The following is a 17383-nucleotide window of genomic DNA, read 5'->3' on the forward strand; positions in this document are numbered from 1 at the left end:
CTTTTAAGATGTTTAAAATAGGAAAGACTGAAAGATTGAAGATCAAAGACCTAGCAACATCCAAGGGGGAGTTTGTTAGAGCATAATTAAATGTACTAGATATGATTGTATAGGGCTAAAATGTCAAATGTATAGTTTGAATTTGTTAGTCAACGCATAAGTCTTCAAGTCAACACATATCATATGCGGCGTATATGATAGCCGTATATCATATACGAACTTGATGAGCTTGTTCATGTTTTCTATAAATAGGGGACTTATGCGTTTCTACTTAGACTTTTGGTGATTGTCAGAGAGAGAGTGTAGAAAGAGAAAGTGTGCAAATTTTCATATCTTGTATTGTTTCTTGATATATATGAAAATGAGCTTAATGTTTACTTGGATGTGTTCAATCTCAATGGATTTTGCACTTTGAGGTACAAGCTGTAACATCTAGAGATCCTAATTGCAATCTACATCAAGATTCCAGGTCTTTTCAAGAGCCTATAGATCAATTCTAGGCTCGGTTATTAGTGATACCAAGGATTCTATCGTTGATATACGGGGTTGTGTTTGGTTGAAGATTTTTTGATGTTGAAGAACTGTTCTTCGTGTTCTTCGGCCGGTGAGGAGTTTAGTTTGGAGCAGATTTTAGTAAATCTTGTGTTTGATTTGAATCCCATCTTTCATGGGATTTAGTTAAATATTCAAAATTTACCATATCTTGAACTATTCTTAGTTTTTGGGAAGATTTTGAGGTTTTCGGGAAGATTTTCAAGGTTTTCGGGAAGACTTCAAGTTTTCGGCAGAATTTTCGAGTTCTCGGGTTGTTTCAGACGTTGTCGGTCAACCTTCTGTGTTTTTGGAAGAAATTTGTTGTTTTCAGCCTTCCTATCAAGTTCTCAGTTAAGGCCCTTATGGATCAATCTCCTGTTAGTATGTCTTCTAATGCCACTCTTCATCAAGAACTTGACTCTATCATGGGGAATACCACTCATGTGACACGACTACTATCTTCAAAGGGGTTTTCTGAGTGGAAGTTACGATTTGAGAAGTACGTGAAGGCCGCCGGATTGGATTTTGAGGTATCCAATTCTTTTGAACCTAAAAGAAGTCAGCATTTGTCCGGATGAGAGGGACAAGATCGTGGTAATGGATGAGAATGGGACTTCAATGAATTTCTCGGCGTCTGGAATTTGGAATCTTATTCGGAGACCGGCTGATAAGGTGTCTTGGGTGCATGTTGTTTGGTTCTCTCAATGTGTTCCAAAACACTCCTTTATGTTGTGGATTGTGCTTCATGATAGGTTGAGCACGCAGAATCGTATTATGGGATGGAAAATTGGTGGGTATCCAAATTATAACTTGTATTGCTGCCCTCTTTGTAATGGAGAGCCGGATTCTCGTAACCACCTCTTCTTTGAGTGTAAGTTCTCTGCTGAGGTTTGGAGTATTGTAAGAATGAAAGGGAAGTTTCAGGGATGTAGGAATGGTTGGGCGAATATTCTTCAATATGTGTCTCAATTTGGAATGTCCAACTCTATTGAAAATGTTGTTAATCGGCTGCTATTTGGGGCTTCGGTTTACGTTATCTGGAAGGAGCGAAACAACCGGCTTTTCAAGAACTCTTTGAAGACCCCGAGGATGGTTGCGGACGAAATCATTAGGGGGACGCGCCTAAAGCTTATGACTCTAAAGTTCAAGAATTCTGAACGGGTTAATCGGGTTCTCGAGGATTGGCACTTTCCGCGGGGAGTTTCCCACCAGATTGATGATAATGGTTGATTTGTTTTAGTTTTGTTTATTTACATTGTTCTTGTGTAAGCTTTGGCTGTGTTTACCAATGTTTGGTGGTTTTTGGTTTGTTTACTCTTGTATGGCATGTCATACATGAGAACTAATATGGCACTCTGTCATATTACTTGTACTTTTTGATTGTGTGGAATGCATTTAACCGGGTGAATCCCTTTACCCAAAAAAAAAAGGATGCAAAACTGTGGAGAAGCATAGTTAGAGGTCCTCAGATCATTACCTATTAAAGAGAAGGTTCTGAAGAAGTGGAGACAAAGCCAATTGAGATGTATTCGGATGCTGATTTCGATACAGTGGAGCAAGATGAGAAGGATCTAGCCACCTTAACCATGGCACTTTCGCCTGAAATTGCCTTGGGATTTAGAGAGCTGAATTCTGCTAAAGCACTCTGGGAATCTCTCATTAAAGTGTTTAAAGGAAATGAAGACATGAGGAGAAGTAGGCAAAATCTCCTCAGACAGCAATTCAACATGTTCAACTATGTCTTGGGAGACGGTTCATCTCGTTAGTCACAGAGATAAGGTCGGCCAATATAAACCTCACCCCAACTGATATCAACAACAAGCTAGTAAACTCACTGCTACAGAACTGGGATTTGAATGTGGCTGTTATCAAGAAGACCAAGGATCTGGCAAGGCTGATGCTCTCTGAGGTGATGGCTATCATCAAGGCTTGTGATATAGACGACAAGCAGCGTGCTATCAATCATGCGAATACCTACAATACTTGTAAGACCCCGAGTCCCGGGAATCCTACAGTTGGTAATCATACAAGAAACTTATTAAAATTTAGAACCAAGAAAAATTTCGTTTTATTTAAAACCGATTCAGAGTAAATAATAAGTGCCAAGATTCCCAAAACTTAACAAAATTTTAACCCAAAGCAACTCGCTTTATTTGAAAACTGGTTCAGAGTATAAAATCAGCGGAAAGTCATAAGTATCAAAAAAATTCCCAAAAACAGGGAAAATATGCCCAAAACCAAATTTAAATCCTTTAAATAATAAATGAAAATAAACAGTCTTCATTATTAATTTTCCCGACTAGCTATGCCTTCAACCGACTGAGTAGACTTAAGCACGTCCAAGCAGTAAGCATTCTCCTCTAAACCTGAAACTCACACTAACATACACACAAAGTCAATTTGAGCTGAGTGAGTTCAAGTTTTAATAATTGGCATTTAAATAAATCATTCCAAGAGTTTAAATATAAAAACGGGATCTGGACAGTTAGGCCATAATCAACAATAAGTAGTTATACTTATATATCTATATAATTATACCCCTATTTCTTAACATCCAAGTAATAACATCAGGGTTGAGCACACGTACAACCCAAACACGTAATATGTAATAACATCAGGGTCGAGCACATGTACAACCCAAACACGTAATATCCAAGTAATAACATCAGGGTCGAGCACACATACAGCCCAAACACGTAACATTCCATCCGATGGTGATCATGCCACACGAGCCTCCCCCGTTACGTGCTTTCCAGGGCCCGCCACAGGATTTTAGAACCTGAATAGTATAGTTTGGCCCGGCCAAGATCACCATCCATCCGTATGCAAACACAAAGTAGGCATACGCAAACATCCTTAGTTGATAACGACTAATTAACATCGCCAATTATTGGCCATAAAGTAACGCATGTATAAACATATGTATATATATATATATACATATATATATACATATACATATATATATATATATATCATTTCAAAATATATCATAATGAAAGTAAGCCTATGGTCATAAACTAACACATGCGTATACATACATAAATATCATCTCAATGCATGCTATAATACAAGTAAGCCTATATCCTTGAGCCTAGGCCATAAGTAATATATATACCCTTAAGGAATATATGACCATAAACGAGTCTTAAATATCCTAAGGCATTGAATATAATTCACCCATATTTTCATGAACCCACAAACACAAGTATGGCAATGTAATACCATCCAAATAGTTTAAACGAGTAAAATCGGGTAAAGTTGTAATATGGTGTGTATGCTAGCCCAAAACGTAAAAATGTAAGAAGGGGCATCATGAACTCACCTGACACTAGGCACACAATCACAACGGGCTAGAGGACCCTTAAGTACTCCCACAACTCAAAAGCTTGTCGGATTACGAACAATAATTACTAACGGTACCGAATCGCTCGTTTATCCTACGAGTCGTTCTAACATGGTTTGATCTACCTAATGCCTCAAACTCACCAAATTCATTTAAAATAGCCCCCGAGGCCTTGAATTAACCAAAACCACCCTTTGGAAACCCGAGAGTAGAGAATCCCCAAATTACCCCCGGAAGTGATAGGTGAGGCGAATATGCGCGTTTAAGAGTTGTTTAGGCACTTAACATCCAACTCAGCCCTGTGTCGACCAAATTTAATAAAATCATAGCCAACAATTCCACACGAAACTACACGAGTTGGATGGGTCGGTAACTCGCAAACATAACGCACCAATTATCAAATAAACGCGAATTCGCGTTGTACCGACCCGTTTGAGTAACCAACAACCAATTCAGCCCCAATACTTATAAAAATAATTTTCCAACAGCCCGTAAACCGAACCAAAGTCACCCGAACTGAATTGGTCATTAATTACTTCAACACTCGCGTTAAACGCAACAATTTACTATTCTAGACAACCAAATACCAACTTTCAATCTACAACTAGTTGACCAATCAAACAAACACCAATGTGCATGATGTTAAAGTATGTTATATTAGATATACCTAAGAAGATTATGGAGCAAGAACCTCAATCAAAACAGCCCCGAAAGTACTCAAAAGGACAGCCACCCGGTAAGCCTGAAACGAATTTATTGATCAATACGAGTATAAAATGCAGATTTTAGCATGCGAAGATTCATTTTATTACATAGGAAAACCAAAGAAATAAATTATGAAATTTTTATCAGAGTTTAAAATGTCTTCTTCTTTCAAAAATATTTTTGTTATATTTTTCCAATGCACACAAAAATCATAAAAATTCCTCCAACATAGAAAGGTACGTGCAGCTATTTCAGTGCGCAACAAAATGGTTTTATTTTTATAAAAATCATTACCAAACCAAATTAAACGATTCCAATTGGGTTTGATTTCTAACTCAAAGTATTAAGTTCCAAAAGTGTAACCAACTAATTTGGACTTGTTGAAAAAGAGGTATGATGTCAGGAAGACAGACCAGAATCCATCATCCCGCATCAGCTTTGGCACTCGATCTTATAAAATCATAAAAACTATTTAAATCTCGTCCAAAAATTACATATTATACCTTTCTGGAAACTAGACTCAAAGTAGAACATGTTGGAAACAAGAATCGATCAAAAACAATAAATTTTCATTGAGTTACAATACAAACAATAAACGAGTACGAATCTGTCAGTAACTGTTATAATCAAAACTCAACCCTAACATGTTCAACAAAGGGTTTAATGGTGAAAAAGAGTTGTATTAGGGTAGGACCGACCTTGAATTAGACGGGAGATGGTTGAAACTTGGCTGGAGCTGCACAAAAATCGAGGAGAGGGAGCTGCTGCTACTGCCGATCATAGCTAGAGAGATAAGGAAGCAAGTTAGGGTTTATGTAATAAAAATTTTACATCTAGGCCCTTCCACTTATAAATTATGATGTTTTGGATTAAACGTTAAATAAATAGGCTTACAAGAAAGACAAAGAGGTTCCCGAGGAAGGCCAGATCAAGTCTCGGTAGAAATACAAACTCTACAACACTTAGATCCTTTTAAATAAAATTTGCGGGCGTTACAATACTGCTGGCTATGGCATTGCCTCCAATAATGCTCTAGTTTCACAAGACACTTTTTCACTTTTCAAGTCGTCTCAGACTCAGCCGGCTCAATCATAGCAGTCTTAGCAGACCTTCTCCATGTTCAAGTCCTCACAGAGTCAACCTACATCAGCTGCTCCTATTTTCTTTCCACAACCGGCTATGGCAACGAAAACACAAATCCCTATGGCTACCTCTAGTCAGTCTACTAGTCAGATTCCTGTTATTTTTAAGGAGACACAAGAGAACATCGCTCTAATGACAGGTTTTATGAACTGCTATAATGCCTTTCTTGCTCGAGACCTGGGGCAACCCATTGTGGCTGCTGAGTTGGATCAAATACATCCTAATGATGTGGAAGAGATGGACATCTCTTGGCAAATTGCCATGCCTGTCTTTAGAGCCAAGAAGTTCACTAAAAGGACAGGCAGGCAACTGGAATGTCCCTACTAATCAGAAGGTAGGATTCAACAAGAGCTCTTTGAGGTGCTACAACTGTCATGAGTCAGGTCATTTTGCTCGTGAGTGTACCAATCCAACTAAGGAAGCTAATAGAAAGAGGGCGATGGTTCCAGTGAATGGTGGAAGAGGAGAGAATGTGGTTAGTTCAAGTGTGGGTGAGTGTGGTTTGTTGGTTCACAACTTCTCCTGGGAGGAACAGATGGCAGCACTAAACATAAGTGATCAAGTTGCAAATTTTGCTGAAATGGATGTTGAAGAAGAGCAGAACGAAGCTTAGGAGCAGGTCAGGGATCTTCAGCATGCCTTCATGGCCTTCATCTCCACCAAACAATCTGAGGTAAATCCTGTATTATTTTCTCAATCATGCGTTGATAAAGTGGGTCTGTATAAAATTCACAATAGCAACTTAACTAGGGAAATGGAGGGTGTTAAATATGAAAATTCCACACTTAAGATACTTAAAAAGGCTTTAAAAGACAAAATAGAGGCACAAAAATAAGATTTTTCTAAACTGCAATAGGATTTTAGCTAAAATGTTGTCACCATCTAGATGCTAAAAAGAAAATTGCTAAACTAACTGCCAAGTAAGATGCATCGAGATTGGAGATAGCCAAACTAACAAATAAATTTGAAAATATTGATTTCAACTTTAAAAAGTTTGATGTCTCTAGTGTTGTTGTTGAGTCGATGATAGAAAAACAATTAAAATGGAAAGAAAATAAGGGTGTGGGTATTGGATATAACTCGGTTACCCCTCCATATAACAATAATTATACTAGTCTTCCTCTCACCAAGGAAGAAGAAGAAAAGGAAAAGTGCTTACAATATGGTAAGTTGCCTGCAACCGAAAAGGGTACAGCTGATTCAGACTCGGCATCTGAATCAACCTCCGGGGCGAACGATTCTAATGTGTCTTCCTCATGTGCAGATAAAGTAATAGTTGAGGATTGGACCGATTAGGATAATGACTTACCCATTGCTTCTGCTGTTTCTTTTAATTTGCCTGTTTTCAACAATAATGTTACTAATGTGTGTGTGGGCTCTGTTTTTAAGAGCAAAGACAATTGTTTTCCACTTTTTCTAAAACTTCAAAAGGCAGTGATCTGTCTCTTAATAAATCTGATGAGCTTAAAAGTCATAATAAATATTTGTCGCCTAAGTTTGTAAGAGAAAAGGGTTTTTGTGATAATAAATGCAAAAGCTCAAATGCTAAGCTCAAAGATGGAAAACCAAGCTCACACAACAGAGCAAGACTGGGAATCGGCCACAATGATTTTTATGTTAAAAGGCAAACTTGTTTCAACTGTGGCATTCCCGGTCACATTGCTAGAAATTACTCTCATCTCCCATATAGTCCTTATTATAGACGCCATCAGTGGACCATGTCTCATAATGCCTACAAAAATTTTCATTTTAAAAATTCAAGGCATTATGAAGCAAGGCTCTTTGACGGCAGTTGGAGAAGAGACAAGGCTGACAGGTCAAGTTTTCATCAGACCAAACCCATTGTGACTCAAAGGCGGAGTGGAACCTCGATTTCAGTTCCTAGACCGAAGTGGGTCTCTGAACCAAAAACGTTTAAAAGGACGAATCCGACCGAGTTTCTATCCGCAAACCAGAGACTAAGTTAACCATTTGTGTAAATCACAAAGTTTTCAAACCAAAATACAAATGGTTGCCCAAGTCTTCGGTAACAAAGTCCTCAACGTCTTCAGATTCGATTTTTGATAATGATGAGGATATGTCATGGCAACTAGTAACATTACCCAGAACTACTATGGACTGGGTACCCAAAACTAACTAATCTCACACATTGTGCAGGAACAGCTATGGAGGAATATTATCAGACCATGGTTTGTTGATAGTGGCTGTTCCAGACACATGACGGGGGACATCTCAGCTAAATGACATTCAAATCTTTAACGGTGGATATGTTTCCTTTGTGGGAGGAGAGAAAGGGAATATTACTCAAAAGGGTACCGTGAGTAATGGGGTTCTAAAGTTCGAAAACGTTAACTATGTTCCGAAATTGAAGCACAGTCTGCTCAGCGTGTCACGGATTTGTGATAAGGGTTTTTCTGCTCACTTTACCAACAAGGAATGCTTGATTCTGAAACATGGTATCATCATACCAAAGGAGTGGGTCCTGGTCAGATCTCAAAGAAAAGATAATGCCTACCTTATTGACATGAAAAAGAACGTTCCTGACGAAATTACATGCTTGTTCTCTAAAGTTTCGGAACTCAATGCCATGCTTTGGCATCGTCGCCTTGGTCATGCCAATATAAAAACCCTGAATCGTCTTGCGAAGAACAATATTATACGTGGCTTGCTAGTTAAAGATTTTGTGACTATCGAGAAGTGTGTGGCTTGTGCGTTAGGCAAGCATCATCGAAAAGCACACAGGCCAAAGTTGATAAATACCATTTCCAGTGTCTTTCAGTTGTTTCACATGGACTAGTTCGGACCAGTTCATGTCTTGAGTCAATCTCGTAGTAATCATTTTCTGGTCATCACCGACGACTACTCTCGTTTCTCGTGGGTGTTTTTCTCGTCGAATAAAGGCGAGACAGCTGAATTGATCAAGAATTTCGTGGTGCTTATGGAAAATTAATTGAACTTGAAGCTCAAGGGAATTCGTTGTGACAACGGCACGGAGTTCAAGAAGTCGACACTGAATCATTTTTGTGCCAAAAAGGGAATTCTTCGTCAATACAGCTCAGCTCGTACTCCGCAGCAAAATGGCGTTGCTGAAAAACGAAACCGTACTTTGATCAAAGCTGCAAGAACGATGTTATGTGATTCAAAGTTACCGCTATTTTTCTGGGTTAAGGCGGTCAAGCTCAGATGAAGACTCCCTATGAAATTGTTTATGGTCATAAGCCCACAGCCGCACATTTTCGAGCCGTTGGTTTTCCGTGCACTTTGTTAAATCTTGAGCAAACTCCGAAGTTTGAAGCCAAGGCAAATGATTGTTACTTTGTTGCTTATGCTGGTCGAACTGCCAATAGAGTCTACAACAAGCCATCGAAACAAATCGTAGAATCATATGATGTGCGCTGGGTGGAAGAAAATGAGACAGATGCTCGTGTGGGGCCTGACTGGTTATTTGACTATGACAAGCTGTTTAAGCCATTCAATTTGTTTCCTATGGTTGATTCAGATAACTCAGGGGGAGGAATTTCTACTGTTCTTGATGATGAGAAGATATTTCCATTGACACTCAAGAGTCTCCTATACTGAGTGTGGACCCGTCTGAATCCTTAGACACCACTCAACTGTCATCAGAGAATCTGGAAGAGATCGTCACCGAGACCGTATCCCCACAAGAGCCCTCTACAGCAGAGATTTCACCAGTTGAGGGGGAGAATGTCATTCGTCATATTTTCGGTAGCACTCTATTCCCTAATGCCATTCCAAACGAGTATGTTGCTAGTACCTCGTACTCACACAGTACAGCAGCATCGGGATGGAGGAACCCTCTCTCAGAAGCTATTGAAGATCCGTCAAATTTACCAGCAAACTGTTATGTTCTTGATCACTCTATTCCATCAAGAGTTCAACGGGATCATTCCATTGATAGTATTATTGGTCCCCTTGAAGCTGGCGTCTCAACCAGAAGCCAGACTGGAACAATCAACAACTGCTTATATTCTTGCTTCATTTCACAAATTGAGCCCAAGTCGATTAACATGGCTCTGCAAGAACCAAGATGGGTTGACGCCATGCATGTGGAACTAAATCAATTTGAAAAACTCAAGGTTTAGAGGTTGGTCGAGCTACCCGCTGGGAAGAAGTCGCTGGATACGAGATGGGTTTTTCGAAACAAGTAGGATGACACTGGGGTCATTGTTCAAAACAAGGCAAGGCTGGTGGTTTGTGGTTTTCGTCAGGTTGAAGGGTTAGACTATACCGAGGTGTACATTCTAGTGGCTCGAATTGAGGCCATTCGGATCTTTTTGGCTTATGCATCGTACATGGGTTTCACAGTCTATCAGATGGATGTCAAGACAGAGTTTCTATATGGTGAAGTGAAGGAAGAAATTTATGTGGATCAGCCACTGGGTTTTGTGGATTCCAAGAATCCGTCGCTTGTCTACAAGTTGGACAAGGCTCTCTACGGCCTTCATCAGGCTCCTCAAGCATGGTATGCGACGTTGACAGCTCATCTTTTGGAGCAACGGGTATAAGCGTGGAACCATTGATCAGACATTGTTCATAAAGACTGTTGGAAAGGATCTGATTTTGGTTCAGATTTATATGGATGACATCATCTTCGGTTTTACCTGCACTGCTCTCTGTTCTGAGTTTGAGGAAGTGATGAAGAAAAGGTTTGAGATGAGCTCGTTGGGGGAGATGACAATGTTTCTGGGTCTGCAAGTTCGTCAAAGCTCGACAGACATTCTGCTACATCAGGGAAAATACGTCGAGGATATGTTGGCAAAATTTGAGTTTCATGATTCTAAAAGTGCGGCAACTCCTATGGCTGAAAGACCTCTATCGATCCTGACGGAAACCCGTAGATCAGACGTACTATCGATCGATGATCGGGTCTTTGATGTATCTTACCGCCAGTCACCCTGACATCATTTTCACAGTCTGACAGTGTGGTCATTTCCAGGCTAATCCTAAACTCTCTCATTTAATTGCTGTTAAACGTATTTTTAGATATTGACAAGAAATCGACGTCTGCTGGATGCCAATTTTTGGGGGATCGGCTCATCTCTTGGCAATGCAAGAAACAACAAACGGTGTCCACAAGCACTGCTGAGGCTGAATATGTTGCTGCTTCTGCCTGTTGTTCTTAGGTGATATGGATGCAACATCAACTATCGGACTACAGTTTGAAATTTCTTGATACTCCTACTTTCTATGATAATGATGTTGCAATTCCCATTGTTAGAAACCCGGTTCAGCATTCTAAAACCAAGCACATCGGTATCAAAATTCATTTTATTTGTGACTGTTACGACCAGAAGTTAATTCATCTTGAACAGGTCCACACTGATAATAATGTGGTGGATCTATTTACGAAACCGGTCGGAACAGCCAGATTCAATGTGCTTGTAAGGTTTCTTAAGATGTTACGTTTTGAAGACTGAGTATTTTTTGAGGTTTAAATTTTGTACCTAAATTTTTTCTTATCATAATTTCTATACAAATTTAGGGGGAGAAAAAGAAAAGTACAAAAAGAGTGTGTGTGTCATTTAAAAAAATAACAAAAGATGTTTTGTTCTATTGCTTAAAATTACGTCGGTTACTCAAGTTCAACGGACATATTTCATATGGCTGGTCCCATTATCAATTCTCGACTCACGGGATAGCCATTAACCATAGGACATAAAGTGACCGAGGCGACTAAACATAAAAAAAACTTTGGTTTAACTATTTATTTAAGTTTTTTTATTGAAAATTATGTCGGCTACCTAAGTTTGAGGGACATACATTATTATGTGTTTGGTCCTATCGTCTATCTGTAGACACATGGGATAGCCATTCACCTAAAAACTGAAAGTAACTAGGGTGGTTAAATTTAAAATTATTTTCAAAGTTATCATCTGGGAAGTGATATTATTATTTAGCTAATGCTTATTAAAAGCTTAAAATATTTTCAAATGAAAATTGATCCAACCTTTGAGAAATGATAGATAAATTGATTATGTGTGCCTAACGTGTGAAGTTATTAGGCTAAAAAAGTCTCTTGATTAGTCATTGGTGTGTATGGTAGCTTTTCATGATAAGTAAAAGTTTGAGGTGATACAAACTAAATTTGCTAAACTTATCGTGGAGAGTCATTTTGAAGACGTTTGCATGTCCCTAGATACATCTCTTCGAATGATAGGGAGAAAAACATATATATATATATATATATATATATATATATATATATATATATATATATATATATATATATATATATATATATATATATATATATAAATTATAATGATTTTTTAAATTATGAGTGTTCAAATTTTTATATAAGCTTAGGGAACTACAGAAGTGGGGCATACAAGTAAGTCCTAAACACCCTGAATATAAGGCTTGTAAGTCCAGACGGCATGTAAGTACAACTTTCAACCTTAAAGCTTAAAATTTATTTTGTATAAAGAAAATTCTTTGATCAAGTACTAGGGGGTTGGAGTCAAATTAGGGTCATCTGGGGAAAGCCAAATAAGTTTTGAGAAGAGATAAGGGGTATCATAAGTCCATAATTAATGTCCATGTAAGATTTATGCCTAATTGAATCTAATCGTATCACTGGCGCAATGAAAATCATGATAATTACCTGCCATCAACCTTTTCACTATGTCACAATAATGCTGAAAGTAGATCATTGTGAAAGTATCTTAATCAATATGATTTCATGTTCGGATCTTTTCTTGAAAAGGGTTGGTTGTTTTTAACAACTGAAATTTGATCCCAATATATGATAAATTTGCTAGATAGGTAAATTATTTTTTTTTTAATTTAGTTTTTATTCTAATTTTATTTTATTTTTAATTTTTATTTTTACCTCATGTGTACTCGTGTCGAAACAGATGTCTTTAAGAAATCAATTTTTCATGACCCGGGATGATTATTTTTTATCATAAAACTTTGACAACTGCTGGTATTGATTTGTGGGCCAGTCTATTTGACCCAACGGGTTCTTTTGTTGTCTGTTCTCGGCCTGGTCAAATTGGCCCAAGGTGTTTCTTCTTGGCCCAACGAACTCTACTAATGTGAGATCTCTGTCCGTAGGTGTTCTCGGTCCATATATGCTCTCTGTCCGTATGTGTTCTCGGCACATATTGATGTGTCTTGGAAGATTAAAAGGCACTCATTACACATCATTAATCACTCTTGAAACTCACAAAGACTCAAGAACCTTCATCTTCCTAAATCTTCCAAGATCTTCCGAAATCATCAACCGTCTAATCATTCGAATACCTAAATCTTCCTAAATCTTTCATGTTTTCATCTAAGCTGTTGTGTAAAAACTCTTGAGAGAGGTAAGAAAATATATCGAATACCTATCTTTGATTCCTGAGTATATCAGTGTTGAGGCACCGTAAATGGATCGGTTCAAATTTTAACCTGTGTTTTCGGTTCCTTCTTGAAGTTACTGATTGTTTTTCTGAGTTGTTGAATGAAGATGTAGGTTTGGTCATCAATGGTGATTGGTAGAATGGTGAAGACGACGGGTCATGTCCATGTATTCTTGATGGAGGTTGACCGAAATCTCTTGGTCAACCAGAGAATTCCGTGGTCAACTGATATCTCAAGGGACTCATGATAAAACTTTGACCGGGAATTCATTTGCTTAATCAAAAGTACTGCATATTCGACGTGTCTGAGTCGATCGAACCTAAGATCTTCTACTGTTTTCATTAACCAACGTCATGAACATCTACTTCAATTGGCAAGTAGCATGACCTATGCTGGATTACTAGTCGGGGTTAATATTATCGGAATAAAGGCACTAAATAAAACACTCAACTTCCAAGTGTCTCTTTCGAAGGCACAGTATATACGCCGGAAGGAAGGAACGACATAATAGATGCATGTTAAACGTCTGCGGTTGATATTTTGGGATGGCTGGAATCAAGCAATAAACCAAGGGGGAGATTGTTGGGTCGTATTTGTGGTTTATGCTTTGTATTGTTAGACTTATTTTTGGAATTAGTTAGGCTTTCATATGTAAACGGAGATCATTTGATCTTGGTGGGCTTTTGGTTATATTGGGCCTAGTTGGTAGTCTATATATAGGATATGTGTTAACGAAGTTTGGGTTGTTCGTTCAATTTTATTATCACCCGTGTAAGTTGTTAAGGGCTTAAGCACCTGATGTATTAATATACATGTCTTTTGAAGCTTGTTCATCGTGTTTATTTCTGTTTATGTTTGTTGCATAGAATCATCTTGGTGGTTCGTTTCTGCCTAATCATTGAGTTACTTGATATCACATTAAAAGATCTTGTCTTGGTACTTACATATTAAAATTTCGTTCATCTGTTTTATTCTCGAACCCAATGCTTTATCGACTTACGTATTTATATTTTGTTAGCTCACTGTTACATTTATTTACCCTGTTATTCTCAACTCCAATGTTTCATCTAATTATTTTGATGTTCATGACCTTAATGTTTTCATTCATTATTCTTATTATTTTAGGTTACTCTAGAATCTCACTTATTTCTTTCAAAACTACAATAACATTGTTTATTTCGTTTAAACTTCAATGGTTCCATTCATTTATTTTGAACTAATATTTTCGCTTATCCTTGACCTCAAGGATGCTTATCCTTAACCTCAAGGATTTGTTTATATATTTTGTTAATTTTGATTCTTATAGTTCATTAATCTTGAATTCCAAGTTTTCATATAAAAATTTATTTTATTTATTGTATATATCTTAAAACCCATACAATGGGACGGATTATGTGGACTATCCGACGATAAAGATAATTATGGGTTGACACGTACTTATCAAAGTCCTCGCATGGAAAAATAATAATAATAAGTACGGTTGTATGCAATAACTCGAAACTTGGAATGATTTTGCAAAACGGGACAGATGCAGTATGATGAAGGCATGGTGGATATGCCGCTGGTAGATCCTATATATAAGTGTCCTTGTCATATTTCTCATTTGTGGCATCTTTCGGGCCATATAAAGATCGGCGTTATTCCTTTTATTTAAAAACTGTAAGGCCCCGTTACCGGTAACCCTACTTTGATGTTGGATTTACTCATAAACACAATTCTAAAATGAGAGTTAATTAAAACTTTCGCGGAATAATCTTAAAACTTCAACCATCACATTACAAGACATTCATTTTTGTCTTAACCATCAAATTGTCTTTCCATAAACATTAATTAAAACAGTCATGAAACTTCTTCGTAGATGCCAGTCTCTTCCGTTCATGCCATGTGTCCCTTCTCAAGCCAGCTACCTCAACCTATTTTCTTGCGTGCATACTAAAAGTCAGCTACGCTGAGTGAGTTCTAGTTATTCAATTAACATACATAACATTCATACCATACTCATACGTGTCCGGAGATACGTATTCATACCTTATTCACTATTACTCCTTTCATACATACTTTACATACATGCACACGTTCTTAAATACTTCCTTTCATAAAACCCTATGGTCATCACAGATATTTTTAGGGTCTGGTCCCTTCTGTCTCAGATATTATTAGGGTCTGGTCCCTTCTGTCTCAGATATTATTAGGGTCTGGTCACAACTTCTTGCACCGATATCGTAGAGTCGGCCACTCTATTCTTGCCCAGGTATTAGAAGGGCCTGCCACCCTGACTCCTACTTCACATTCCTTCTAGTTTCTTACAAACATGTTAAGTTAAACAACCAACATATACAAGTTCTAACCTCTTTCTTTCATTCTTTCATTAATCATTTGCATTAATCACATAGATAAGTATCTTCCTTTCATTCTTGGATTACTCATTCACGTTAAGCACATAAGTATATATATGTTACTATTTTTACAAGTATGCACACAGCCCCGAAGCCATCTCAAAGAGAAATGGGGCTAGAACTCACCTGGAGACAATTTCTCTCACTGTCAATGGTAATGCCCTTTCTTAGCTGTGCACGGCTAACTGTACAATACATTATGCGCGTCAATTATCCATTAATAGGTCATTTATCAAAACGTATCAGAAAAATGAATCGGGTCACGTTGTACAACATTTTAAAATTTCGCATGAGAGAATTTCGATTCGCATGCTTTTTCGCTTCGCATGGAACTTTTTCGCTTCACATGGAACTATTTCGCTTCGCATCGAACTTTTTCGCTGCGCATGGAACTTTTTTGCTTCGCATGACTGTGCGATGCGAAATAACCTTTTTCGCTTCGCATGGTCAGGCGATGCGAAATAACCTTTTTTCGCTTCGCATGGTCAGGCGATGCGAAATAACCTTTTTCGCTTCGCATGGCTTATGCGATGTGAAATTCTTCTTTTTCTTTGTTTTTACCATTTTATGGCCATTTCACTCCACGACTCTCCCTTGGGACCTGATTTAACCCTTTCCAAGGGTTTTCGGTTGTATCTCCCTTTGCGGATCTTGGTGGTGTTTCTTGTTGTTTTATGGTGTTTACACCCAAGATTCTTCCTTCCTTTTGCTTGGATCCGAATCCGAATTCCTAGAGAGAAAGTGTGTGTTTTCTAGTGTGTGTGTTGCGTAAAGAAATGGTGAAGTATGAGGGATGGCCTTATATAGGGAGCCATGGGCCCCACCATCCACCTCCATTTCAATCTTATCTAAATACAAACACGCACACAACCAAACTAACGACACACTGATAATAATAAAACTTTCCTTTATTTATTAATTCTCAAAATACGGATGTTACAAGTCTACCCTCCTTAAAAGAGGTTTCGTCCCCGAAACCTAACTATTATTACTAAACAATTGCAGGTAGAACTTGCGCATCTCTTCTTCAACTTCCCATGTAGAATCTGATCCCTTACGATGCTTCCATATCACTTTCACCAAGGGTTACGACGAAGCTGCTTTTCCTTGTGGTCAACTATCCCAATGGGTTTCTCGACATAGTTCAACTATTCGTCTACCTCGATATCCAGCAGTGGCACATGGGACGTGTCATCCGCTAGACATTTTCTTAAGTGAGAAACATGAAAGGTAGAGTGGATTCCTTCCAGCTCATCGGGTAGATTAAGCTTGTAAGCCACTTCACCCACACGGGCCACGATCTTGAACAGTCCTATGTACCTTGGACTCAACTTTCCCCGTTTTCTAAAACGAATAATCCCTTTACAAGATGAGACTATAAGCATCACGTGGTCTCCAACATCAAACTCAATGGGCCATCTCTGCCTATCCACATATGACTTCTGGCGGTCTTGAGCAGCTTTCATCCTGGCCTTAATCTGATCAAACTTCGAAGAGGTTTCTTGCACCACTTCTAAACTTCCAATTTCTTTCTGACCAATTTCCCCCCAACATACGGGAGTTCTGCAACGTCTTCCATACAGCATTTCAAAAGGAGGCATGCCAATGCTTGAATGATAACTGTTGTTGTAGGAGAATTCTGCCAAGTGCAAATGATCATCCCAGCTTCCTCCAAAGTCTAACACACAAGCACGTAGCATATCCTCAAGGGTTTGGATAGTCCTTTCAGACTGCCCATCTGTTTGAAGATGATAAGCCGTACTGATGTTCAGTCTTGTTCCCATAGCTTCGTGGAACTTCTTCCAAAACCTTGAAGTAAAGCGGGTATCTCTATCGGACATAATCGACAATGGCACCCCATGCTTTGTCACAACTTCCTTAACGAACATAT

At 38.3% G+C, this 17383-nt stretch overlaps 1 protein-coding gene across 1 annotated transcript; it reads left to right on the plus strand.

Annotated features, from left to right (window-relative positions):
- The first annotated feature begins 8911 nt into the window (after positions 1-8911).
- On the plus strand, positions 8912-10648 carry LOC143579500 (uncharacterized). The gene is made up of 4 exons (XM_077062792.1): positions 8912-9217; positions 9295-9825; positions 9958-10248; positions 10319-10648. The coding sequence occupies exons 1-4, from the start codon at positions 8912-8914 to the stop codon at positions 10646-10648; spliced, it is 1458 nt and encodes a 485-aa protein (XP_076918907.1).
- Positions 10649-17383: the final 6735 nt, after the last annotated feature.

This window comes from Bidens hawaiensis, unplaced genomic scaffold (assembly GCF_021521415.1).
Source record: "Bidens hawaiensis isolate Kalapana, Puna unplaced genomic scaffold, B.hawaiensis_p1.1 tig00001463_1, whole genome shotgun sequence".
NCBI classification, from domain to species: domain Eukaryota; kingdom Viridiplantae; phylum Streptophyta; class Magnoliopsida; order Asterales; family Asteraceae; genus Bidens; species Bidens hawaiensis.

Bases quoted from the DNA above. Each gene is read 5' to 3' on its own strand.
- LOC143579500 (XM_077062792.1), top strand. From the start codon at position 8,912: ATGAAGACTCCCTATGAAATTGTTTATGGTCATAAGCCCACAGCCGCA. The intron at 9,218-9,294 runs GTTGATTCAGAT...GACACTCAAGAG, and splicing joins CATTCAATTTGTTTCCTATG to TCTCCTATACTGAGTGTGGA. The intron at 9,826-9,957 runs GTTTAGAGGTTG...GGTTTTCGTCAG, and splicing joins ATCAATTTGAAAAACTCAAG to GTTGAAGGGTTAGACTATAC.